The sequence below is a fragment of the Buteo buteo genome, chromosome Z (genome assembly GCF_964188355.1).
Source record: "Buteo buteo chromosome Z, bButBut1.hap1.1, whole genome shotgun sequence".
Taxonomy (NCBI): Eukaryota; Metazoa; Chordata; class Aves; order Accipitriformes; family Accipitridae; genus Buteo; species Buteo buteo.
This window is the reverse complement of record NC_134204.1, coordinates 64645636-64671030: the sequence shown is the minus strand read 5'-3', so window position 1 is coordinate 64671030 and position 25395 is coordinate 64645636. Positions and strand designations below refer to the sequence as shown.

At 51.0% G+C, this 25395-nt stretch overlaps 1 protein-coding gene and 3 long non-coding RNA genes across 8 annotated transcripts in view; 2 read left to right on the top strand and 2 right to left on the bottom strand.

Moving 5' to 3' along the window:
* The window catches only part of TRIM36 (tripartite motif containing 36), a 28506-nt gene extending 19861 nt beyond the window's left edge, over window positions 1-8645 (bottom strand). For 2 of the 4 annotated variants that reach the window (XM_075019989.1, XM_075019991.1), the window contains exon 1: window positions 8565-8645. In XM_075019989.1, coding sequence (XP_074876090.1) covers window positions 8565-8627 — 63 coding nt within the window. In that variant the 5' untranslated portion in view covers window positions 8628-8645. Of the gene's footprint in view, window positions 1-504; window positions 618-8564 lie in introns of those variants that run through there. The other 2 variants (XM_075019992.1, XM_075019993.1) reach the window with 1 other exon arrangement.
* Window positions 8646-9371: 726 nt separating this feature from the next.
* Window positions 9372-14684, top strand: LOC142026719 (uncharacterized). The gene is made up of 3 exons (XR_012648895.1): window positions 9372-9506; window positions 13657-13886; window positions 14570-14684. It is a non-coding gene; the product is annotated as an uncharacterized LOC142026719 (long non-coding RNA).
* Window positions 14685-16692: 2008 nt separating this feature from the next.
* Window positions 16693-17381, bottom strand: LOC142026718 (uncharacterized). Of its 2 annotated transcripts, none has more exons than XR_012648894.1 (3): window positions 17262-17381; window positions 16947-17185; window positions 16693-16827 (listed from the first exon to the last, which is right to left on the bottom strand). It is a non-coding gene; the product is annotated as an uncharacterized LOC142026718 (long non-coding RNA). The 2 variants fall into 2 exon arrangements; XR_012648893.1 differs by having other exon boundaries at window positions 16717-16852.
* Window positions 16703-19816, top strand: LOC142026720 (uncharacterized). Its single transcript, XR_012648896.1, has 3 exons — window positions 16703-16842; window positions 17293-17405; window positions 19775-19816. It is a non-coding gene; the product is annotated as an uncharacterized LOC142026720 (long non-coding RNA).
* The last annotated feature ends 5579 nt before the right edge of the window (window positions 19817-25395 follow it).

Sequence of the window (25395 nt, the reverse complement as noted above, 5' to 3'; positions counted from 1 at the left end):
CTTCTTCTTCCCTTCTCTATTTCTCTGCCGCACAAAGAGCCGCCCGTGGATCTGCGCGGCTCCTCCGTAATTCCAGGACCCCACCGCCACCTGGCACCGCGCTCCCGGGCCGGCGTACCTGCCGGGAAAGCCGGCGGCAACCGAGCCCCGGCTTCGAAGCATCAAGTTGCGGGCGGGGGCGCCGGCCGCCCGCTCGCCCCGCTCGCCCCCCCCGCGTCCTCGCCGTTCGGCCCGCCACGGACTCGCGCCGGCTTTACTCTCGCCCCTGCGGGAGCGCCTCCCCGGCGCGCCCCCGGCCCCCGGCCCGAGCCCTCCGGGCGAGCCCAGCGCCGCGGGGCTGCCGCCGGCGCCGCTCCCACCCAGCCGGGCAGGGACCGGGCAGGGACCGGGCAGGGACCGGGCCGCCGCCGCCGCCGCCGCGCACCGAGGGGCGGCGGCGAGCGCCCCCGCCGCGGCACGAGGCGACCGACCCCGACCCGGCGGCCGCGTCCCCCGGCTCCTCACCGCGCTCTCCAGCCGATCGCCCTCCATCCCCGCGGCGGCGGCTGCCGGCCCGGCGGGGCGCCGTCAGCTCGGGCGGGAGGCGTCCCGCCGAGGGGCGGGGGGCGGGGGGGAGTGCCGGCCGCCGGGCGGGGCCAGCGGCGGCGCCCAGCGCACAATGGCGCGCGGGCGTGGCACCGGGCACCGGGCAACGGCGTGGCGCGGCGCGGGGGCGGCCCCGCCCGCCGCGGCCGCGCGGCCGGCAGGGGGCAGCGCGGTGCCGGTCCCGCCGGGGGCGGGGCCCGAGGGGCGGGGCCCGAGGGCGGGGGGCGCACGAGCGGCTTCTACGTGAACGCGGGGGTCCCCTTCGCCAGGCGGCCCCCGAAGTGCCGCCCATCCCAGCGGCGGGGAGCGGCCAGCGCCTTCCCCGCTCGAGACCCCGCCGCCGGGGTACCGGCGTGCGTCGCCCCCGGGGAGAGGAGCGGCGCGGGGCGCGGGAAAGCGAGCGGGGCCGGCGCGTTCCGGAGGCGGCGCGGGCACGCACCGGGCGGCCGTCGCGGCCACGCACCGGGCGGCCGTCGCGGCAGCTGGGGCGGAGCGGGGGGCGTCACGGCGGCCCGCACCTCCTGCCCTCCCCGCGCAGCGCGGGGAAGAGGGGCCGCGAACGCCCCGTCGACCGCCGGCCGGAACGGACGAAAACATTCTGCATCTCCAGCCGCTTCTGCGGGTTTTGGCGAGGGCGCGGACGCCACCGCTGCGGACGCGCGCCGTAGCGTTAGGCTAAGGGGGGAAGCGGGTGGTCGGGAAACTGGGAGCGAGAGCCTGCGGTGTCCTTGCGTGACACGATGAAGGAGGCCGAGGGAACAGAAGCGGGGGAGCCTGGACGATCCCGTGAACGAGGGAGTGCTGTCGGTTTGGCAAACCCTGCGGTCGACCTCCTGGCCTACCTGAAAGACTCGCACCGGGACAAGAAGTTCCTTTTCCCCTCAGAGTTGCCCTCCCCGTGAGTCAATAAAACAAACGCGCTTGACGGGTCTCATTTGGGCTTTGGTCACAGTAGTGACCCCCACTAGTCACACCTGGGCTTCAGCGGCCTGGACGTGAAATGTGGATGGAAAAGTACGCTCGGGAATCGGGAGGACAGCGGGGAGGGTTTTGCACATCCGGCATCCAAAAAACCTCCTAGAGAACACACGTAAAGATGTTATTTCACGTTCACTTTAGAAACCACCCTCAGAAAGACACAGGCTACTCTGCTTGAAACGACTCCAGTAATGTCGGTAATGCACAGAATGCATATTCAAACTGAAACACGTCACTTGACTGGGGGGGGCGGGGAAGGGGGGGGAGCAGGGGATGGGGGGATGGGTTGGGAAGGACTTTTCTCAGCCTTCCAACTGTGTTTTGAGTAATGATTTGCAAGCATCGCAGTAACTATATTATCCCGTAACCACCTGGACTATCCCCAAATTTCCTGATGTTACAGGCAGGCCTTAAAGGACGTAGCTCTTACTAAGCCCCTGTTTACATTAGCACGCTACCCATCGCTGACACTGGATGCGGTTGATTTGGTGCCAAATAAACGATCAGCTGCGGAACAAAACAAAGCCCCTTGGGCTCTGCTGCCGCCTTTGAAACGGCATGAAGAAATTTCGTCTTTGGGGCACAGCAAGGCAAACTAGTCTGCACGTCACGCCAGAGGTGCAGGTGCCAGCAGAGGAGGGTGTTGCTAGCGTGGACAAACCTGGAGCACGCATTTTCCTCCTGGCCTCCCACAGCCTTCAGACAGACCACAGTGCCAACTACTGTCACCACTGGGACTTGCGGCTGACTCTTTGAGCAATCCTTTAATAGATCGTTAAGGTATTAGCTTGTTTGTGTGCCTGTTTGCTCCGGCTTCAGGGTACTTCAGAGCGGGATTTGAATTACCACCTCCCCCTCCACCGCATTCCGGTGGTAGACGGATGAAAAGGTCCTTGAAGGCCTCCAAAGGGCAAAACTCCCCCTTCTGCACTCACACCTTTTCACTAGCCGTCTGATCCTCCCCCCAGCCTAGGACTGCTGCCGCGGCAGTGCCAAAATTCGCATTAGCTTTAAGGTACTGGGAGGAAACAACACCAGTTAGGAATCACTGGTACTTTAAAAAGGTAAGAGCACGAACCGCTGTCAGAAAAGACTCCTGTTGGCAGCCTCTGCAGAAGGGGTTAGTAAGACCAGCGTGGCCCCAGAAGTCGGAGCTACCCTTCTGCTTTGTTTCCACCACACGACTGGACACCTGTTCTGCTAAGGAGGGACTCACTCCTTTTACATGGAGTACTACCTGGAAAGTGTCAAGATAGTACAACACATCCCTCATAATTTGCTCCTGCCCCCTCAGCAGGCAGCGTCTGACCAGGCGTTGCTGGCATGCCTTGCATTCCCAAGACAGGAGCACAAAACAGAAACTGGGGGGGACACGGGGACGGGACCGTCATCCTGTTTTCCCTCCTACCTCAGGTTAAATGTGCTTGTTAATTTAATCATTGATACGCAGCAGTCTCCCGAGCGCTCATTTGCATTAACTGTCAGTACAGTTCAAAGGAAGGATGCGGCACTGTTTTCAACAAGCCATAGAAATCCTACACTTGTTACACAATGCAGTTGGGGTCCTACTGCGTGAAGCAACACAGCCCTGCCCCAAAGCGCTCGGGAGGTTCTGGCAACACCTCCCCTGCCTTCAGTAGTCCAGTCCTCAGACCAAAGCTTTCCTAGACATTTTTTTCCACGCTGCTTTTGCAACCGTGGCTCGACCCGGAGCCAGTTCCCTGTTGGTCTGCACCCATCTGACTGAACTGCTGCTACCTGCCTTGCACTAGGCTTGCATCAGAGCAGAGCCAGTGTGTCCACAGTGGAGATAACACGGGATGAATAGTGAGATTTGTTCCTGAGCTAAGATGACTGTCTTGTGGACCGAATTACCAGGGAGACACTTTTCTCCCTGTGCAATGGAAGTACTTTCTGCCAGGATGGATGCTGTGGCGTTTTAGCCCGCATCTCACTCTCTGTAAATTGTCAGCAATGCGATGTGCTTCTCTATGTAAAAAGTTGAACCTTGAAGATGACTCTTTTCCCCAGGATTTTCTCAGTCATGCAGGCTGAAAGGTAAAGTGTTCGCGCAGCAACAAGGCAGGAATTTATGCTGCCTGAGAGAAATGTGCCTGTTTTAGCTCAGGAATACAGGCTTATCTTTGTCGTCTTGATGGTTACCCTTCAACTGTGTCACCCTGAACAGCCAGCAAGGTCCTATAGACCTTGGATTTTTCAACATGAAAATAGCGATGACTTGAGGACCTCTTGTCATAAAACAAAAATATCAATCCCTAATCCTTTGACTCTAGTTTTTTATCTGCTCTGCAGAGATGTGCTGCAGGCCTATAACCCTCATGGCTGGATGGGTTTCCTAACGGATCCCATGACCTGATCGGCTGGACCGAACAAGTTTGGAAGGTCACGCGAGCCACTGCTATGCACAGAGCACTGAGCCAATAAAGACTACGCTCATCGAACTGCCAGAATATTGGGCTTGCCGTCAGCTTTGGGTAGCATCTGTAGCTAGCACATCTCAAAGTGTGCTAAGTCGGCTCAGTATATCTTTACTTTTTCACTTACTGCCACGGGTACAGTACTCTGCTTCATGCCCAGGACACCTGGAAAGCAGCAGTTGCAGGGGATCCAAAGAGCAGCTACAGACAGCAGTCCACACAGAGGACTCTGCAGTTTCCCTCCACATCGTAATCACTTGCCAAGCAAATGAAAGAATTATAATGAAAAAGCTTCCCCAAAATACATGGCGTTCAAGTCAAAATACCCCCCAGCTCTGAACTAGGAATCGTACCTGTAAACGAATCATTGCTGTTTAGCAGAAAGGAAACGTTATTTTTGAAAAGGATTTGGAATATAAAAGGTTTACATTTTAAAAAAATAAAATCAAATTTACAGGAAGCCCAGCCACAGGCTCAGTTTCTGACACCATAAAGATGTGGCATGAAAAATACGAACAATACACACGTAGCGCATAGGGAACTCGTATTCTGTCCTGCTGCCTTCTCTCCTTCACTTCAGATTGTAGCTACCCCTGTCACCGAGGGCAAGGCTGGCAGCTCGTCCTTTCCATGTCATATCCCACTGTCCTGGTTTCTTGTAGGTGCTTCAGAGAACCCACTACTGGAGCGATGAGGACATGGCTAAGCTGTGGAAACACACCTTTGCCACACAGGCTGACTAACTCCTCGAAGTAACTCAGATTAAAAGCTGTGAAGACAGGCAAATTGGATTTTAACTCCTCTTAGCTGCTAGATTTCAAACTCAGACTCCTCTGCAGTACTTAACTGAAGCTGTCACCTGAATTTGAACTCCAAGTTTTCTTTACATGCTCTTTTAACCCAGGTCACCTTTTTGTTCAAATACCCCTCATAATATAGACATAACCTGGCACATTTCTGGATACTCAGTAAGTGGAAGAAAATTGCTGTTAAAAGAGCTATTCTCCTCATAGGACTCAAACAAGCACTTCCCTACGCATAAGCAAGAAATATGTAAAGCCTTATCTTCTGAAAGATGAGGAGGAGAACTCCAGTTCAGCTGAGTCAGGTAGCCCAGAGCCACCCGCCCGCCCCCGCAGCCACTAGTAAACCTTGCTGTATTCCCTCTCTTGAGTTCCTCATGTGATTTGGTTTTTGTACCCCTGTGCAGCTCCATGTCTTGCTCTAACCTGGAGAAAAGCTGAAATGCTACCACGAGAGGATTGTACATCAGCCACTATATGAAACCAGGCAGAAGGGAGGGACAGAAATCAGTGTCACCTGCAAGGTCCAGGTGGAGGGCATGCAGAATCTGAAATGCCCTTGAAATTATTTTTACACATTTCTCACGTTCACATCATATGGGCTTAGGGCTTGATTTTAGTTGTATCTATTTCTCTAAATGCTTTTTCTGGAGAAATGTTTTTAAAGCTGTTCCCTATGAATCACAAACTGTCAGTTTCTGCAAAGCATGCGGAGGGTAGGAATTGGTGGTAAAACAAAGCAAATGAGAGAGGGAAAAACAGAGAGGGCAAGGGGTTTGATTAAAAAATGGAGCATGCCAAGATCCTTATTTCAGTGAAGTCAACAGCTAGTGCACAAGGACAGTGTCAGTGTTGCTAGCCTCGCTCTGAAACTCACATTGGTTTTTATCGGTTTATTGATTTTACTCCACTTACAGGATAATGCCCAAAAATGGTTCTACAAAACGGATGGCAACTGTTGGTATCAGTTACCCCCATCGGACACAAATATTCCTTTACAGCATCTAAAAATTCTTTGACGTTAATACTACAAGAGAAGCAGATGCGTTCCAATGAAGAAAACACACATCTACGCAAGTAAGACGATGTTGAACGGAGTGAGGGTGAATAACTGTAGGGGCGTTCGTGTGTTTGACTTCTGCAAAAGGAAACCTGCAGACAGTGAAGAAGAGAGAGGAAAAAAAGAAGCCTGAAACCATTTCTGGAATACTGCGTCATATTGAGACAGTTGAGCGTCCCTCCTTGCTGTGATCTGAACTGGGATTTCAGAGTCCTGAAAGAAGGTCATACAATCTCTTTCTGCCTCAGTGCCTCTGCTACAAAGTGCAGTTAATTGTTAATCTATCTCACAGGGGCGTTTTGGAGTGCTCAGATGCTGCTGTGACGTTTGCGACAGGTGCCTCGGAGGCCCAGAATATCTCACAGAGTATCGTAGTGAGCCTAAACAGATGTTGTGGATATACAGATTACACAAGGACTCTCTTATTGGGGCTAAAAGTGTTACACGCATCTTTCTGTTCCAGGTACATGTGCAAGTTGCGTGTGTGAAACAGAGGCACAGAGGAATAATTAGTACAGATCATTAAAAGAGATAACAGGTTTTTGAAGTGACGTTCCCCCAGGGAAAAGCGATATACAATGATTTGCCCTGTTTGAGAAGCCTGACAGAGGCTGCAGGCTAAGTCGAAAACCAGCACGAGTGCCGACAGAGGTCACAGCGCCATGGGGCCTACGAGCTGACGTATCGTACCTGTCGGGGACCTTACGCAGCGAGAGGTGAGCGTAATGTACAGTTATCGCAGTCGTGGTCCTCTAGGAGTTCTTTGCTCAGCAAAAGCCTGATGCTTAGCCGCTAATTCAGAGCAGGTTAACACTCTCAGGCTTTGCTGCAAAAGCTTTACTGGTAAGGGAGAACGGGAAAGGGGAAGCTGGAGTGCTGGGACCTCTAAGCAGTTAATATCCTGCCCAGAAGCAAATACAGTTTACCATGCAGAACTGTCCTTTTGCTGGCATGATTTATGTCACCTGAGAAGGCTGCTTAATTATCCCAGCAGAATACCTCCAAGCTGCTGGACAGCATCAATAAATTACAAAAGGGCTGTAATCTAAAACCCCGGTCCAGAGGTAAGGAAATGCAAGAGGAAGATGTGGAGAGCGAGAGGTCTCGCAGCTGGCCCTTGGGGAGCCTCAAGCAGTGACCGCCACTACGGAAAGCGTCTGAAGGTCACACGACGGCTACTGCTCCTCTTCAGGTACATCAGCTGTCTCTGAGGATGGGGCTCGGCAATCCTCCATGTATAAACACCAGCGCCGTTTGTAATAAACATGCGTATTTCACGCTACTGTGCTAACTGGGCTCTCTAACGAACTGTAGGCTCTTGCAGAGGGTGTCCGATTCAAGCGGCCAGCACAGACTCATTCACTGTGAGATACGGAGCAGGCGCAGCACCCCTTAAAGGGAAGTCGCAGGCAAAAGGAGTTTCTTGCCCGAAACCCTCTGTGATTTTGTGTATTGCATAAAATGGGCAGGAATAAGGCTGGGCCACCCGAATTCTCCTTTGGAGCCCCAAGCCTGGTTACTCCCGGGCAAGAAGCCACAGAACATCACGCGGGAAGCTCCTCTCTCATCTGCTCTGAGGTTTCATCCACGACTTTTGGAAGAGGCAGTGGGGGGGAGGAAGGAGGAGGAAGGGTGGGCGCAAAAGACGGCGTGTGCAGGCAGCCTCTGGAGATGAGCTGGAAGGCCTTCAGGATGCGTTCAGGACAAACCGCCTTTCCAATAACACCCCTGTTTGCCACGCTTTTTTAAGTTTAAAGGTACCGTGACTGCAGCACCTTTTTCCAAACCCACCGCAGCAGAGTCTCTGGGGGGAGGGCGGAAGAAGCGCTCCCCGGTTTTTATACCTATCGGCAGCTCACAAGTACAAGCGCTTGGGTTCCCCCCTCCTTTTCCTACGGAACGCACGTGCTCGTTTCCCTCCCAACATGCGCCAACCCTGAGCCACTTCCCGGGGCGACGCTTTTCACGCCAGCGTCGCCCGCAGCCAGTCCGGCCGTGCAGGGGTGACAGACGAAGCACCCCTACACGGGAGGTGGGGGGCTGCACGGGCGCGGCCCGCGTTAGCCCGGCAGCTCCACAGCGGCGCAGGAGAAGCTGTCCCGCACCGAGCAGAAGGCTGCGGGACCGGCAGGCGCCTCGCTGTGCCGGGCTGAGCGACGCTTGGCACGTCAGCGGTTCTGAGCTTCCTCACCCGCCAGCCGCGGAGTATCGGGCGAGCCCCCAAAGTGCGTCAGCTCTAGAGACGAGCCAAGTTCCTTCCCCGCCGCCCTCCCCCCCCCAGAAGACCCGAACCCCCGACAACCCCTTGCGGAGGGAACGGACTCTCCCCTCCAGGCGCCCGCCGGCCCAGCGGCACGCCGCTCCGGCGCTGGGGGTGCCTGCCCGCACCCCTCCGGCGGCCCGGGGGTGCCTGCCCGCACCGACACCGGCGGCCCGGGGGTGCCTGCCCGCACGCCCACCGGCGGCCCGGGGGTGCCTGCCCGCACCCCTCCGGCGGCTCGGGGGTGCCTGCCCGCACCCCACCGGCGGCCCGGGGGTGCCTGCCCGCACGCCCACCGGCGTCCCCGGGGGTGCCTGCCCGCACCCCACCGGCGGCCCGGGGGTGCCTGCCCGCACCCCCACCGATACGCCGCCGCCGGGGACCCCCGGCAGTCCCGCCGTCCCCGCACACGGGCGGCTCCGCGGCCGCGCCGCCCCCACCTTGTCGCGCTTCAGCAGGTCCAAGATGTAGCCGAAGCGGCTGCTCTCGGCGCCCACCGCCATGGCCCCGCGCCCCACGCGGGTCAGCCGCGCCCCGGCAGAACGAAAGGAAAGGAAAAAAGCCGGCCGCCCCGGCAGAAGGCAGGCAGGCCGCCCCGCCGCTCCCCCCCTCCCTCCCTCCCTCCGCCCTCCGCCCCCCGCCGCGCCGCGCGTCCCCGGCCTCCCCCCCCGCGGCGCTCGCCGCGGGTGGGGCGGGGAGCCGTGGCGGCGCGAGAGATGCTCTCCGCGCCGCCGCTCCCCCCGCCGCGGCGGAGGATGCTCCCGGGAGCCAGGGCGCCGGCGGGAAGCTCTCCCCCCGCCGCGGCGGGGGCGGGCGGCGGGGCGCGCCGAGGGGCCCGGAGGCACCCCCGCTGCTGCGGTGCTGCGGGCCGCGTCGCGGCGGGCGAGGCCGGACCGGCGTGCGGTCTCGCCACGCCTGAGCGCTGCCGGGGGAGCCGCTCTCGGTCGCCGCTGCGCCCGTGGCGCGGGGCCGGCGCCACAGCCGTGCCGTGCCTGCCCGCCCGGGGCAGCGCCCGCGGGGGGCACGGCTCTTTTCGAAGAGGCTCGAAAGCGCGGCTTAACGCGGGACGCGGGACGCAGCGCAGCGCGGTGCCCGTGCCCCCTGCTCGCCCACCCGCTCCTCTTGAACGCCGCGCTTTTGTTCGGGGCAAAGCGGGCCGCACCGCACCTGCGGGAAGAGCGCCCGCGGGCGCAGCGCTCGCAGCCGCCTGTACGACCCGTCTGGTGCGTTCGCCCTCGGCGGTGGCGTGCCTCTCCCCGGGGTGGCTCCAGCAGGAAGAAAGCTCCCGCGCAGCCGCTTTTCTGCATCCCGGGCCTCCAGACGAGATGGGCGCAACGCGCCCGGGCGCAGCTGCGGCAGAGGAACTGCTCGCAGCAACTCAGGTACCCTGCAGGCCGTGGGGAAGGCGATCCTCAGGGCCGGCACCGGGCAAGGGGGCCGGCTACCGGGAGAGGCTCTGCGAGACGCCGCCCAGACGCGGAGAGCGAGGGGCCCCCGCGGGACAGCTGGGGAACGGTGTTTGAGGTGTGGCGGACGTCGCACCCCGGCTGCCTGCCCGGCTCCGCTCCGCGCCGCTGCGATAGCTCGCTGCTGGCGGAGGCACCGCGGGCCACTGCAGTCAGCAGCTGGCTCGTTTCTCCCTCCTCTGGTCTCAAACTGCCCCAAACCCGGCGGTCCCAGCCGCCCCCGAGACCTGAGGGAGAGGGACGGGCGAATGGCCAGTCCGCTGCTCTCTCAGCAGCTCTCTCCCAACCCGAGAGGTGGAAGGGGACAAGCCACCCTTACGCCGTGGCTGTCGGGTAGCCCGTGGAGCACATCACCCCTCCGTGGTGAAAGCATACCGAAGGGTGTTCTGTAACAGTATAGCGTATCTCTTCGGAGGCTGTCTTTCCCAGGCGTATTGGTACGGCAGTAGTGGTATCCCAGACTCTCTCTACAGGTTACTCGCTGAAACAATAGACCCTTTCTTTCTCAGGAAAGAGGGATTCATGAATAGCTACCAGACTTTTCTGCTACTAGATACTGTACAATTATATATATCAGATGACTCATTAACCAAAGAGCCCGTTATTGGCATACAGACAGGCTTTCAGCGTCCCACGTATTGCTTTTGTGCGAACAGCCCGGGAATAAACGATGGGCAGCGGCGCAGGGAGCAGTCGGCTGTCGTCGCCCGCGCAGCTGAGAGGTCCTCGGTACGCCGTTTAACTCGACGCGAGATACCTTGCTTCTCTGATCTAATTCCGGCTCACCAAACGGCACTCATGTAGGAAGTTTTCGCTCCCGTAATTTCTTTGGGTCAGCCTTGAGCGCCGTCAGGGAGCCGGGCTGGCCGAGGCTGGGACAAGGGGCTGCCTGAAGGAGTGCCTCGCCTCTCTCAGGCTGCTCCAGTCCCGTAGTCACCTGCAGGACACCGTGCTGGCCGTGGCCTCAGCAGCAGCGGCACTCCCGCAGCAAGGAAGGTTTGGTGCTTGGCCAGCGCCAAGCACCAAACGTACCTTTGACCTGAATGCACAGGAATGACAGGCTGTGTGGAAAGCCGAGGGACTTGCAACCCTTTCTGCTCCCTCGTGCAAGAAGACGACATGCAGCAGTTTAGTCCCCTGGAACCCTTTCAGCTGGAGGTATGTCTGCACCTGAGTGTCACGGCAGCTTTGTTACGTTAGTGTTAAACGACCCCCAACAACCATCTCCCAAAGCCTGTGAGACAAGGGTCTCCCCTGGTGCACGCACCGCCTGGCTGCTCTGAGTCGGCGCTTTTGTCTTGCGTTCTCTGGCCATGAATCGCACCGGTATTTTGAACTATGTGCTCTGAATTTCTGGCTGCTCTCTCATGATTTTTTTGCTGCACCAGTGTGATTAAGTCGTGTCCGTGTCCCGTCCCCCGTCCCCGCCCCCCATTCTGCTACACACTGTGGGTTATGGCCAGCCTGGGCTGAAATTCAAGGACTTGGGACAGAAAGGATGATTCCTGGTTCCGCTCCCTTCACCTCCTCATGTCCTGCTTCCATACATTGATCAGCACCCCAGTCCCAGCTGAGTTGTGCTGTCCTCCAGAGCAGGGGAGCGCTGTGGTTCTCATTAGAGTGCTCCGTGAACGTAAAGAGATGTAAATGTAGCTCAAGTCGTGATGTCAGCCAGGGCAAGAAGAATTATGGGAGAAGACGGAAGAAGCTGATAGTTCTCTCATGCTCTTTTCCTGGAGCAGTTTAGCTGTTAGCTCTGTTAGCACTCCAGGTTCGGGTGGCTGCCAGTGATAGGCAAGCAGGAGGATGCTACAAACCACTTTTGCGTTGATTTCACAGCTTTGGCGATGGCATCCTCCCAAGTGGCTCTTGCTGGAATGGTCCTGGCCCCTGTATGACAGCGCTCTCTGCCATCAGCCCTGCAGAAGACTGTATTTCTGCAGAGTCCTGCAAGCCTAGGCAGAGCCTTGTGGAAGGTTCAGGGTCACCAACACGAGCTGTCTCCATAGGTCCAGACTAGTTAGGAATTTGGGACTATTCTCTGTAGCAGATATCAATTCCTGTAGCCATTCTGGGCGCTCCCATTTACCCCCCCCTCAGATGGAAGACAGTTTGTGCTAGTCTCTGTCCTGAGTGGCTGCAGGCTGACAGGGGAATGTGCACTTGGAAGGCCAGAGACAGATGGAGAAGCTTCGTGTTGCAGCTGGTGGCCCAGGGACTTTCACCCCTCTTAGTAACTGGTCGCTGTGTTTTATGCAACCTTTACTGCGGTAGGCTGTACGTCAGAAATAGCCGGGAGCTCCTCACCTGTTCCACCTAAATCGCAGACGTGCAATTGCTTTTCACGCTTTTCCTCCTTTTGTTTCATCTCTCAGGTTGGTTCCTTTCTGTGGAACCAGGATGTCTGAAAATTAATTCAAACCTTCCGTTGACTGGAACTTAGCGATCTCAGAGCATGTCATATTATGGTAAAATGAATCAGCAGAAGGATTTTATTTGCTTCCTATCACTTAAACGTGAAGTGGGTCTCCAAAAAAAGCAAGGATCCCAGGCCAGATTATCAACTGATGTAAACTCATTTGTATAATTTTATACCAGTGGAAAAACTCTGGCCCTGTATTGCAGTCCTGAAGTGTCGTGCAACACAGGGATCTGTCTTGGCACATTGGTATAGAAATTAAAATAGAAAGGAAGTTTGTGTTTCCCGACCTGTGAATTAAGTTGATTCTCCCAGGACAGCAGCGACAACTCTAGATTTTCTGGTTGATCTCCTTCTCCGCCTTAGTTTCTACTTCTGAACGAAATCTGAGCAGTGAAGCCTGCTCAGATGCTCTTTTCTTTCCGCTCCCCTAGGATGGTGAGGTATTTTCCCATTTCCACTACACAGCGACTCCACTCAAACATGCACCCTTGGCAGCCGTCTAGTGTCCTGAGGGGAGGTCTTCTCCCACCTGTACACCACGCTTGAACTTGTTGGCCATCATTGCCTGGGGAGATCTACTTAAAACGTGTTTGAAACCAGTTGCAGGTGGCAGTAGGGGAAGGGCTAACACAAATAATTGAGTACAGAGGACAGAAGGAGTGCTTCCATTTCATAGTATGCATGGGGGAAACAGATCTGTGTAGAGGTACTTCCATCTCGGGGGACTCTGATGGCGCTGCCAATTGCAATGCCAGAGCAATGGAGATGCGAGAAAGATGACGTTACAGGTGGTGGAAAACTGTGCCAGTATTCAGTATGAACTACTTCAGTGTTAAATTGTACATTTGAAATAATGAAAAAAACCACCACTTAAATGCATTTCCAACTGTGCCTGCCTCGGGTAAGGATTGTGACCTGCTTTTATTCTCTCAACAGTGTTCAGAGGCTTGCATCCAGCTTGAGCAATACTAAAGAGAATTTGTGTAAATAGTTTATGAATTTTATATAAACTGCTTCCTCCCACAGGGAGTGATGTAGATGGGAACTGTCACTAGCAGAAAAAAAAATTTAAAAAACTGCCATGAAACAGATGAGACCTTCTGATGGCTGGAAAAGTTTTACAAGCAGGACAAATGAGACCAAAGTGTATTTCAAACCTCACAGTACCTGCATGCAGACCTAAACCTCTCCCTGCAATAAACCCCATCCCCTCTAGTTCTTTTAGGCACCACGGGGGGATTCCTCCCCCACCCCCCATTCCCACCTGTGCTGCTCTAGGGAAGAAAAAGGAGCACAACTATCTAGTCTCTTGGTGAGTGGTCAGGGATCCGCCTGCTTCTGCGTCTCTTCAACATTCAGTTGAGGTCCCATCAAGGCCACTTCAAGCAGACAAACTCCTGCACCTTCTCCCTGATAGCCATGTTAATAAATCCCACCCAGGACTCAGATTTAGCCTGTGATTCCCTGGGATGCCCAGCTCTCTCTCTGTGATGCATCTGCCAATTCGCATCTTCATTTCCTGTTGGAGAATTTGATTTTTCTCTCCTCAATGAGTCTAGCCTTCCTTAGTGATCAAATTTTTACTTTCCAGCACCACAGACTGAAACAGGGTTTTACTTATTTTTCTATACTTTGTTCTAACAGATACTGGCAAAACCAAGGAGGTCACGAAACCGATAACACTAAATATGGCAAACAAACAGCAACAATCAACACGAGAAACTGAAGCGGTTCTGCTGCTGCTCTGTGGCTAAGTCAACATCATCCATTGCTAACGGCCAGAAGAAACAGTCCTGCCCTTAGCCCGTACCTCTCATTTCCCTTACTTCTGGCTGTAGGTCCTCCGGCAAAGGCAAATGTACTAAAGTTAAAAGGTGAGTTTCAAATCCACGATATTTTGGAGCCAGACTTTTTGTTCTGCTGTGCTCAGACCTTTCTGACACTGGAGATGCCTACCTCCAGGCTTTTTGTCTTGCTCCCACTTAAAGACCTCCATCCAAATACCGTAAACATGTTCCTTCAGTACTCGTGAGGCATAAACAAACCAAATAAAGTACAGAGCGAAAACTGCATCTGTACTATGTGAAAAACTACCGTTATATTTCTTCCTAGCCTGTCCCATGTGACACTAGCATAATACCACATGCCCCTGGGAACAAGCTCATTTAAGAAATGTGGGTTAAGTACGTAGACTACTATTAATATTTGATGTACTGAGTATGTTATTAGATATTTATAAGGAATCAGCTAAAGTACGTAATGATGCATACCACAAGCATATAGCGTAATTGCCATTTTTTGCTACAACTACACTTAATCAAGTTTGACAATATAAAGAGAATTCTGGATATCTAGAGTTTTAACAAATTTTAATTGAGAAAACACAGCAGGCTTGAGTCCGTTAATTTACTGATTCTATTCATTTGCTTAAAAGAATGTGTCTAATGAGGAAATCAGAGACATGCAAATCAGGGAAAGATAAGGGAAAGATGAGCGCTGCCGAGATCTGCATGCGACTGCGGCAACCTATGTTTTAGTGATTGTGTGTGTTTTCCAGAAGGGGCAGTTCTGTAACAGTGAAGGCTCTGAAGAAGGCGGCTTGGACACGAAAGCTTTTCAGACTCGTCTGGCCTTCCGAGAGAGTATCATGCCCCTCTACAAAGCATGTCCAGTTTATGCCTTCAAGGTTTCAATGCGTCAGCTGGGGTCCTGTGCTTTTGTTTCAGCTTAACTACCCCAGGATGAGGTTTGAGTTCACTTTCCCTTTTCAAAACGGCATGCCCTGTGTTCCTGCAATTAAATTCTTCCGCTGCGTTTACCCATGGGTTAATACAGTCTTTAATCCCCACTGAAAGTGGATTAAGGTCCCTGCGTATTGAATTTGCGTAGAGCGAGGCCGGTGCAGACCCCGCTGTGGCCCAGTGCTGACCCTCCCGGCGTCCGCACTGCACCAGAACGAGCCTGCACCTTTACCTGGGTGTCCTCCGGGCGTCCGAGGCTCTGCAGACCCTTAACACCAACAACATGCTTTTAACACCAGTAGCCAGCTGGGATCAGCACTTAGGCAGATGTCCGCGCTGCTGGAGCACCTGCCTACAGCGCAGCGAGAACACTGTCACAGCCAGCCTCGGCCAGCAGCACCGCACCGATGGGGGTCCTGCATCTCCTTCCCCCCCTGAAGGCTGAAAAAGCGCTGGTGACCCCTCAGAGAACCACTGGCTTGAACAAAGTTGGCTTATGCGCATGAAGGGACGTGCAGCGCAGAGCAAAAGGCCAAAATTGTCACTTAGGGGAGTTTGTCCGAAGTCACGACAAAGCAGATTGCTCCTTGTAGCGTGGACAAAAAGCCGAGGGTGAAGCACTGTGACACTCCTGCTCCCTGGATCTCGGGCAGCAACTTGTCCTGGATGTGAGACGGATGCCAAGGCTGGCCAGCACTCTTTGGGGCCAAAAGCCCCAAATCACGATTCCCCGTGTGTGTCGTGGGGCAGGACGAGCCGAGCAGCACAAGGCGCAGGGCCAGCCACAGGGTGTAGCGTAAGAGAGCTGCAGCCCCGAGTGCTCGGCTGTTGCTTTGGAAGGTGTCCCTGTCCCATACACCCTGCAGTGCCGAGGGAGCTAGTACAAACCTTGCTGCGTGAACTCGGTTGCTTTTCTCACACGGGTGATATGCAGAAGCACGGTCCCTGATGATGGGAGACTGGGCCCCACCATGGGCAGACAAGCACTTACGTGCTATTCTGGAGTGTCTAGAGAAGGAAGTTTCCCTGGTTTTCCATGCAAGTTTCTTTTCATTCCTTTGACTCCTGCAGGCCTCCTGGCGACTTCAGCAGTTCTCAGCATACTTAAAAAGGCATCCCTGATGCAGCAACCTGAGTGGAACAGATTTCCCTCCGATTCGGCTATCATGCACTCACTTCACGAGGGCACGCTCGCTTTGCCCTGCTGGGAAGGAAGGGAAAGTCAAATGCATGTTGGTCTGCCAAGGGTGGCTCCTCCCAGCATCCTCCCCAAATAACTTGCCAGCCAAGGATTTCAAACTGGCTGAAGACAAGAAAAATCCTTCTCCTACTAGCTAGGAGCATTGCATTATTTATTACCTTTTTACTGTTTTCATATAGAGCTGGGGTGGGTGAAATAAACTATGTTGGCAGAAGGACACTTTAGCCTGGTTTGGTTTTATTTTTTTTATTTCTTTTTTTGCCATTAGTTTAAAGCAATCAAGAATAATCTGTTCCTGACTGACACCAGTAGATGAGCAGAAGTGCGTAGGCTTGAGCCACCTCAGCCCGCAAGACAAAGAGCCTCCGAAGTATCCGAATCTTCCTTTGCCAGTGTTTGCAATGTACAGACCTTCACTGGAGTGACTGACGTCGGAGCGTTTGTTTTTGAAGGACAAAAACCCCAAACTTCCTTTATGTTCCTGTTCACTCCAAATCTGGCTAGCATCAAAAAGCACCAGAAGGCTCAGCTTGTTCTGATGGCAAGAGTTGTCCGTGGGTAGCTGGAGTCGGCTGGGCAGCCAGTAAGAGGGCGGGAGGGGGATCCCATCCAGACTGGCTATCAGATCAACAGCTGCTGCAGACTTTAATTTCCTTTTATAGAAGGGAGATCGTGGGAACTGTTGCTCTTCATAGCCTGCGGAGTCTTCGGCGGAAAATACTGCCCTCCCTGGGGACCAGACGCTACGTAACATCTCAAATGCGGGTCCGCGTGTTTCCTCAGGTTTCTGCTGCAGCCAAAAGCAGTGTGCTTGCCTTCGCTTCGTACAGGGACCTGCGAAGCCTCCCTCTTCTGTGGCTCCTGGACCATGACCTGGAGTCACAGGAGGTGAGAAAGCCTGCAGCAGTTCAGAGGGGTTACAGGCGGGTGGTAAAGGAGATGCAGAGTTAGGGCCACGCAGGAGCAGGAGAAGCAACGTGCTAGGAGCCTACCTGCTGCTATGCATGGGGCCCCGCAGGGCCGAGCGCAGGCTCTGGTGCCTGCCTGGGTCCTGTGCCGAGCGCTACTGAGCACCGGAGCGTGCCCATTACGGGGCTGGGGAACAGCTTTCCCAGCGATAGCTGCCATTCCCCACTCATCCTCAGAGTCGGGAACACCCCTCCGCGGGGAGGGCTGTGCATCTCAGGCAGAGCGGAGAACACGTGCCTCCGCTCTTCCCTTGTATCTGCGTCTAATAAAAACGAGGATAAGCCCGGGGTGGCAGAGGGGAAGGGGACAGGACTTGGCCTATGGCCAGGGAAGCTCACCTTGTTAACGCGGTTTACACCTTTTCTTTAGATACCCACCATCGCAGTCCTCACTCGTACCAGCAGCAGCTCATTTTGCAGAACGTTGCCTGGGACTGGAGTTTATTTACAGTGAAAACAAGTGTCAAGGCATGGAGCCTGCTGGTAGGAGCATTTTGCATGGTCTGCATAGGAAGCTATCTATAGCAACCGTGAAGCCACAGAGGGCACATGTCATCACCACTCCACAGGACGCACTCTGTCTGGCCATATACAGGGAGTTATATATAGAGCCGTATACAAAAAGAATATAGAAGAGCCCCATGGCTGTGTTGGAAAGCCTCATCCAGACAGATCTCTAGCAGAATCCTGTGCTTGACCCCACCAGAGGGCTGCGTACTTCAGAGGCTATTTCAGAAGGATGCTGGGCAGCCAGCACCACCCCAGGACAGCTGACCTGCAAAGTATGAGCGTACAGACCAGAGTGCAAATATGCCCAATCCTTCTAAGATTTCTGATTTCCTCTGAAGTATCTTTGTGCTATATATAGAAACACCCCACCCCCCCACCCCCCCCATTCCATCTATGTACCTTGCAGATCAGCACTACCTTAAACAGTTCCACCAGCAAAACTCTCCTTAATTTAAGAATTTACTGGGGGGGAGGGGGGGGGAAGGGGGGAATTACAAAAATTACAGCATTAAAGTAGAACTAAAGAACTGTAAAAAATAGCCCAGGAGGGTCCTTAAGACCTTAAGAGTCCACCAAACTGCCCCAAGGCGGGATCAGCTGTCCTTATGTCATTCACAAAAGTTGTTAGTCTAACCCGCTATGAAAGAGCACCCCTGACGAAAGCTCCTTGGGCAGTAGGTTTACACAGATGCCTTTCGGCACGGTGCTTCTCCAAAATGAGTCTGAAGTTAAAGGAGGCTTTAATGGTATAATAAGCAGTACGAAGGTTGGGTCCGAGGTTAAAATGTAATTTTGTAAAGTGAGCCTATTTTAGTAAGGAATGGTCATAATTTAAAGAAGGTTGCTAAATGAAGACTCCCGGGCAGCATAACAACAGCAAACAAATATAGCTCTGTGCTTAGGGAAACCTTTGGATTAGCCAAAGGCAGCATACAACTTCAACAGCAGTCCTGCGTATTTAGCTCTCCAGGCAGCATAAACACCACTCTCGTCCCACAAGCGCTCAGGAAGGGTGACGAACAACAGGAAGCTGCACCTTGCCTTCTATTCTGTCATTTTCACATCAAATTGTCCTTCTGCAGACTTCCCATAAAAGGGTAAGGTGGGATTCTCCCTCCCAGGGTGAGGCAGAGCCTCTGTCCCACGTGCTGTAGCAAAGGGGACATTGGGAGAGATCTGGATGGAAACCCAGGGATGGTTCTTGCAGAAATAGCTTCGTGAAGGTCTCCGTGCTCTCTCAGACTGCGAGCATGCAAGGTGGTTGGTTTAACCGGTGCACAGGGTCCTCCTGGTCCTTGTACCAGAGCCTGGTCATCATCACTGTTAGGAGTTAACACGGAAGCCACCTTCACATGCATACATGACTAAAACTGTAAAAACACAGGCTTCCACATGTGTATCTCCCTGCTTTCATTTGTGAGTTTAACATAAACAACCTCATCTGTCAAGTTGAAAGCTCTTTCCTTAACACAAACATTTCCCCTCCCATGCGCATTTTGAAATTCTTGAAGTGAGAGGTTGCAGATTGTTCTCACACAGGTTTTTCTCTTCCTTCGTGAACTTCCCCTTTTTATTGAGAGGCAGGACTGTTTCCTTCCTCGGGATCCTGCTTGTTCTCCAGTGATAATGGCCACTTCTGTCCAGTCCCATTCCCAAGTACAGAGCCCGTACCTACAGATGAACATTTTAAAGGACGTCCTTGCAATGCAGTTATCAAAGCACTTTGCCAGTGCCTCCAAACCACAGCAGTGGCGTAGGGGTTTGCTGCCTTTGGTGGGTTCAGCTTGAAAACCTTTGGAGGTTATAATTTTCTGTGCCCTTGAGAAGATGGGTGTGTGAGCAATTCTTCACCCAGAACATCTGACTGGCTTGGCAAAAACACCCACCCCACAAGAGCTACAGCTCACAAGGAATAACAGAGTCTTCCCTGCTTCCCAAAGCAACACTTCATTGATTTTCATTAAATTCAGAAACTACTCAGGAAAATAGAGACCGGGAAGACAAAAGCTTTAAATTGGTGGGCTGGAAGTGTAAATCTGTGACATACTGTAACCACTCGGTGCAGTAATTTAATAATCATTTAGTATAAAGATGATGAGACTTTCTTCTCTTTCACCCAGTGCTTGTCTAAAGTGAGGAAAACTTTTAAAATAGTCTCTACTTGCAATAGCAAAACGAGAGCTTTTCAGAACAACCACAGTATCTAACACCAACCTAAACAGATGAATATTGTCATTTGACTGATGAATTCTGGAGAAGTTTCACATTTTAGTTGCAGCAATAGGTTCCGCTTACCTGGGGGTCTCTCTCCTCACATTCCGACGTGTCTTCTACCTCTGCAGGGGCACCAACAGCGGGGTTCTTCCAAGGAGATGGGCTGTCCAAGGAGATGGGCTGTCCAAGAAGGTTCCGACTTTGGAATCATTGTTCCTTCCCTTCTACACAAGATAACCCCAAAATGAAGGGCAGAGGACTTGCTACAAAGGTGAAATGCATTTTTCTGGGAACACTATTGTTTCTACAGGGTATTTAATTTTTGATACTGGCTTCCATGGAGAACTGCATATATGATGTAACTTCTTCAGCTCCTCTCAGGTTATCTTTTACTTTGTTACAGGGCATTAGAGCATGGATCAAGGTAGACTATGTGCTTCAGCATACGTGCTCCAACACCCAATTTACTTGTTAGTTTTTTTCACAGCTGATGACTGTTCCATTGAGAAAAAAATTTCTCAAGGGGAAAAGTTCATAAATACAAACATATTTAGCAACAGTCTTCCAAAATGGTGTTACCATATCTGGCAGCAGCTACGTAGAAATCAAGTTGCTGTGAAAGCCCTAATGACAAGGGTTAAAACCTCAGTCCTCAGATCCCATTGAAAGGACACATTTAACTTCCTGTGTTCAACAAGCCAGTTCAAAGCTGTTTTTCCGGAAGATGAGGTAGAACCACAGACACAGTTTGTGAGCCCTTCAGGTAAGATAGGGGCAACCCAGCTGGCATATATTTGTCAGCCTGAGCCAACATCAGCAAGCTTTGAGTGCTGCTGAGGATTACATAAGGCATTAAGTTTATAAATATATTCTTGATAAACAGGAAGAATGGGGAAGCGGGTCTGTTGTACGATACCATTGCTGGAACTTCAAAAGGTTGTGGCAGCGTAGCCATTGTGCGTAGTGCAAGCCCTGATGGTCAAGATGTTTTACATCCTCAAGAACATGGTAAAGCCATTTAATGTATTAGTTTCTTACTTAGGTTCAGCCTCAGCAACGTAAAGCTGTGGTTAACAGAAAATTATTACTGGTGGATAGTGATCACATGGTTTGCTTTTTCTAGCTACATTTAAGCTTCACAGTTCATGTTCGAGTTTTAGCTGCATTTGGACGTCTCCATTTTAAAAGAGGTTTAGGTTATGGACTCCTCTTCTTATCTGTGCAATTGTTGTCCATTGATTTATGATTTAACATTTTTCTCGTCAGAAGACACGATAACCACAAAAATGGGAGAGGCAATGCAATCTAGCATTAACTACACAGTTAACATTCAATGTTCACCATTTGTTTGCCTCACATCAACTAGGGCATTAAGAATGGCAAATGATGCATGCAGAGTTGGTTATTAGCGCAGATTTTTGTCAACATAAAGATTAAAAATTTTAAACCAATTAATTGATTCTCAGTGTAATCAGATTCTCAGTGTAGGGTGAAGGCATACAAATTCTTCTGGCTTCAGAACAAACTTTGGGAATTAATGGGAAACAAATACGCCTCCTGCAGCCTTTAGAAAAGGGTAACTGCTGCCAACATTCAGCCTGAAAGAATGACGTTATTTAGCTGTGAAAAAAAAAAAGTTGTAGAATAACTGGGGGCCAAGGAGATATGAAATGTAAAATCTGTAGAAACAACCCAAGGTAGCTTACAGATACAGAAAACAAAGCAAGAAATATTAGCTGCTTTTCAAAGCAGAACACTATTAAATTACTTGCCATGAGAAATTAACTTGTTATTCACAGAGTATGATTTTTCACTGTTGTCCCCATATACTTCTCTACCCTGATGTCCCTCACAGATGAGAACCCAGTCACAGACAGGCAAATTCAGGAACCACAGTTTAGGATTTCACAAGTAAGGATTTGCGCCACAATAATCAAATACATCATTCCTCATGCAGCCAAGTAAGAAAGTATCAATATTTGGGATGTTTCCCAGCAGAGGCTTAGAGCACCTTATTCAACTCTTCCAAAATTCAAAGGTACTTCCTCTAACAGGGAATGTACTAAATGCTAAAAGTGTTTTTTAGACATAGACAGTTCTCCAACAAGGTGAGAGGTACAGGTAAGGATGGGTAGCTACAATTACATCTCATCTTCATTGTAACTTCGCCATGTTCCAAAATCCCACCCCACTCTACCACGAGTCAACTTGCAGCCACCATCTGATGTCATGGACAAGCAAATACTGTGCTATTTTGAACAACTTTTACACCAAGTTTGGTGGTTTTTTTTTTAGTAGACTCTCAGCTAGGTAGATCCTCATGACCTGAGTGTTCTGCTCAGGGAAGCTACCTCAGCCTTTGCTGACCAACATCCCATAAAGCTCCTCCAGAAAAATGGACTCCCACAAAACTGCTGTAGTGTGCCCCCAGCCTGGTAGATCCTCTCTTTTAGGTATCTCTACTATTTGTTTTTATTTGCAGCTGATTTCAGGTCATCTCAGGACACGGGGAATAAAACAAATTCCCAAGCTCTATCTTCCTCACTTCACTCTCTCAGGTTGCTTGACTCAGTACCTCCCTCCTGCTCTTACTCCCTGATCTATGCACTTACCCATGGCAGCTCAAATCCTTTCCACCGATTTGGTTCCACACTCTTACTCCACATTCCCTTCCCTTTTCTTCTCTTCTCTCCACCCTCTGTATCTCCCAGTTTTAATATTCTCTTACTCTGCACCAGTCCTACTCAAGCACCTCATTCACCCGTCCCAATACTAGCCCTACAGTCCTGTTGGTTACACCGCTCCAGATTTCATAGTTCTTCCAGCTATGTAGCCTCTCCTCCCGCAAGGAAAGTGTCTACTGGGACATGCCTAGATCACACGTCTTACTTCCAAGCCCTGCCCCATGCTCTTCTGCTTTTCAAAGCAGACCACCACCACTGGTGATGCTCTCAATGCTGCCATGGAAATTAATCTGCTTAAAGAAATAAAAACCATTTCTTTAAGTAGGAAGGCTGCTACAGGTTTGGACACTGGGATTGTTCTGTTAGCCTGCAGGTGCCCGTTGGATCTCTCCAACATGTCTAATAGGGGTACAACTCCTCTAGCCTTTTCACTTGCACTGCATTGCAAAATCAGAACCATGGTTATTCCTGAAGCTCTTTCTGCTGACTGAAAGGGTCTATATCCTTTTTGCTTGGGCTTAGCGGTGTCAAACAGTGTGCTTAATCCGGCTTGAGAGGTCTTCAGTTATCTGTGTTTGGGTGTCCTTTAGAAAAAAAAAAGTGCCTTAATGACTGGCAAGTAGAAAGACATCCTGGTGTCTACTGTATGCCTGAAATGCACAAACTGACCTGCCACAAACACAACAGCTGCAAATTACATGCTTTGATTCTGAGCAGCATTTCAAGCATACGAAGTAAGGCACCACTGCTAAATAAGCTGAGAATGTTCATCATCTCTCTAACAGTAAACCATTGCCACTACTTTAAGCCCAATGTTTCATTCTTTACACAGAATGGTTAAGGAACTCCATAAGAGGGAAATACGTATAAAATAATAATCAGAGTGCAGTTGTACACTTTTAATGTATTGCAAAGGCTTGACTTTGGAAACAGGTTCTAATGCTGCTCTGCACACAACCACTCCTCCAAAAGACTGTGTTCAATATCTCTTACTGTCATACCTCAATCCACCACACTCTCATTGCATTCACACAAGGAGAACATTTCAAATGAAAACTCTTTGGCTAACGATCCACGGCATCTGTGTAGAAGCTACTCGAAGAATTATAAAATCCATTTAGTAAGGCCACACGACTTTAGAAGTCCAGTATACTGAATAAAATAATTTTATTTTATTTTTTTTAACAAAGTTTATGGAATCTGAAAGTAGACGATAAAAGGTAACCTTTAACCGAGACTTAAAATGGGAGATTCTCTACCAAAAATATGTCAAACATTAAGGTCATAAAGAACTCCAAGGTTCTGTGCTATACTGTACGATATGTAAACAGATTTTGAAAATACTTCCCCATTATATATTTTGACACAGTATGCACAAATTTAAAAAAAAAAAAAAAAAATGAAGTTTAAATGCCTCAAGGGATTTCTCAGAAGTAAAGCCATTTGAAGAGCCACTTACAGTCTGTGGTGACAAATTTCTATATAATCAAAATATTTCCTTTTTTCACAATGCAGAATAACCTGCTGAAGGCAACTCCCTATCAAAGTGATGCCACCAACACAGATCTGATTGTATGACTCCAGCACTTAAAAGAGCACATTGGTTATACATGGCTTTTAACCTTGGGCTACAATTATGCTACCAGAACTACATTCAAGTCTAAATCAGTCATGTAGAGACGTGTGTGTTGTCTGAACACTGTTTAGAGTCCTTGTTTTCCAGATCTGATGAAGGTGGTGAAGGCGCTCTGTGGTTCTTGTGCTTACCTTCAGGGCGGGATGAACTTGGCAAATACCAGGTTCTCCAATTAACGACAAACCACAGATCCCAAAGTAGGCATGTAAAGCATCTGAAAGAAGGAAAGGAAAGGAAAAAGAAAATTAGCTCAGGCTGTAAGAGTCAAGTGTTCCTGGATTAACACCTCTGAATAATTACAGCCAAGGAAAACAAACAAACAGGAGCTACATTTTAAACTTGAGTTTTGACAGAAGAAATTGATTTCTACCCAAAGCCACCAGCATGAACTGATAGTCTGCAATCTCTAACACTAGAGTCCAGTTTTCTTGAGTGCTCAGGCCAAACAGCAAGAGAATTTGAGCATCTGGAGATAATTTCTGTCCACAAAGCCAATTTTTTTTTCCCCCAACATGAACATTTTTTTGCCGATTATTTCATGAACAGCTGACTACTGAAATACCAAAATCAGTGCCAATAGCTGCCAAACAGTAAGATTTAGAAGTATGAAAAGGAGTCATACTCAAAGAGGAGTCCCTCAAATTCCTGGGAGAATACACTAAGGGTAAGAATTCATGAGGTGGCTTGATCAGTCGTAACAGATGACTGCCACAAAAAAGGGATGCTCCTATTTCTCTGTCCCACGCTGCTCTGGCTGCCTACCTTACGCCAGCTTGCCTACCTTACAGCTCGCTGAACACCCTCCATGACGTAAAGCAATTGAAAAAAGATGGAAGAAAATTAACCCAATCAGGAGAAAATGGACAGTTTTCTGACATTTTAGTGAATTAAACTGGTCTGCAGGTTTTGATATACACCAAAGCTAATGCAAAAAGGAGAAAGGACGTGCAGCTGTACTTGGGAAAGCTGGGAGGAAGAGAAGTGAGCGTGCCTCCTCTGGGCAGCAGCAAGCCACTAGATTGGATTATCTGCCTGTGAAATCACAGGCTGAAGATGGAAAGAGGATGTGAACTTAAATGTGCCCCTTACAAATTCTCAACACTTAGGCATCTTTTGGAGGTGTCAGTAAATTCATATCTGACTAAAATGGTATTACAAGAAGGTATCTGGATAGAGAGGCTCTGAAAAAAGGCTTCTGCTTATCAGCATTAACATGCAGACAAAAGCATGCTCAGCAGATACAGCCCCTCCTGACCTTGCAGAAAGTACATCAGACAAGGACACCTCAACTTCAGGACATAAGAGTATATTAACCCCTGTGGACAGCTGCACTGATACGCACTAAAAACAACATACAAACCTACTTACCTGTATATGGCTATTTGCTGGGTTTAACCACAAAGTTCAGCAGTTGTGCAAAACCCTGCTA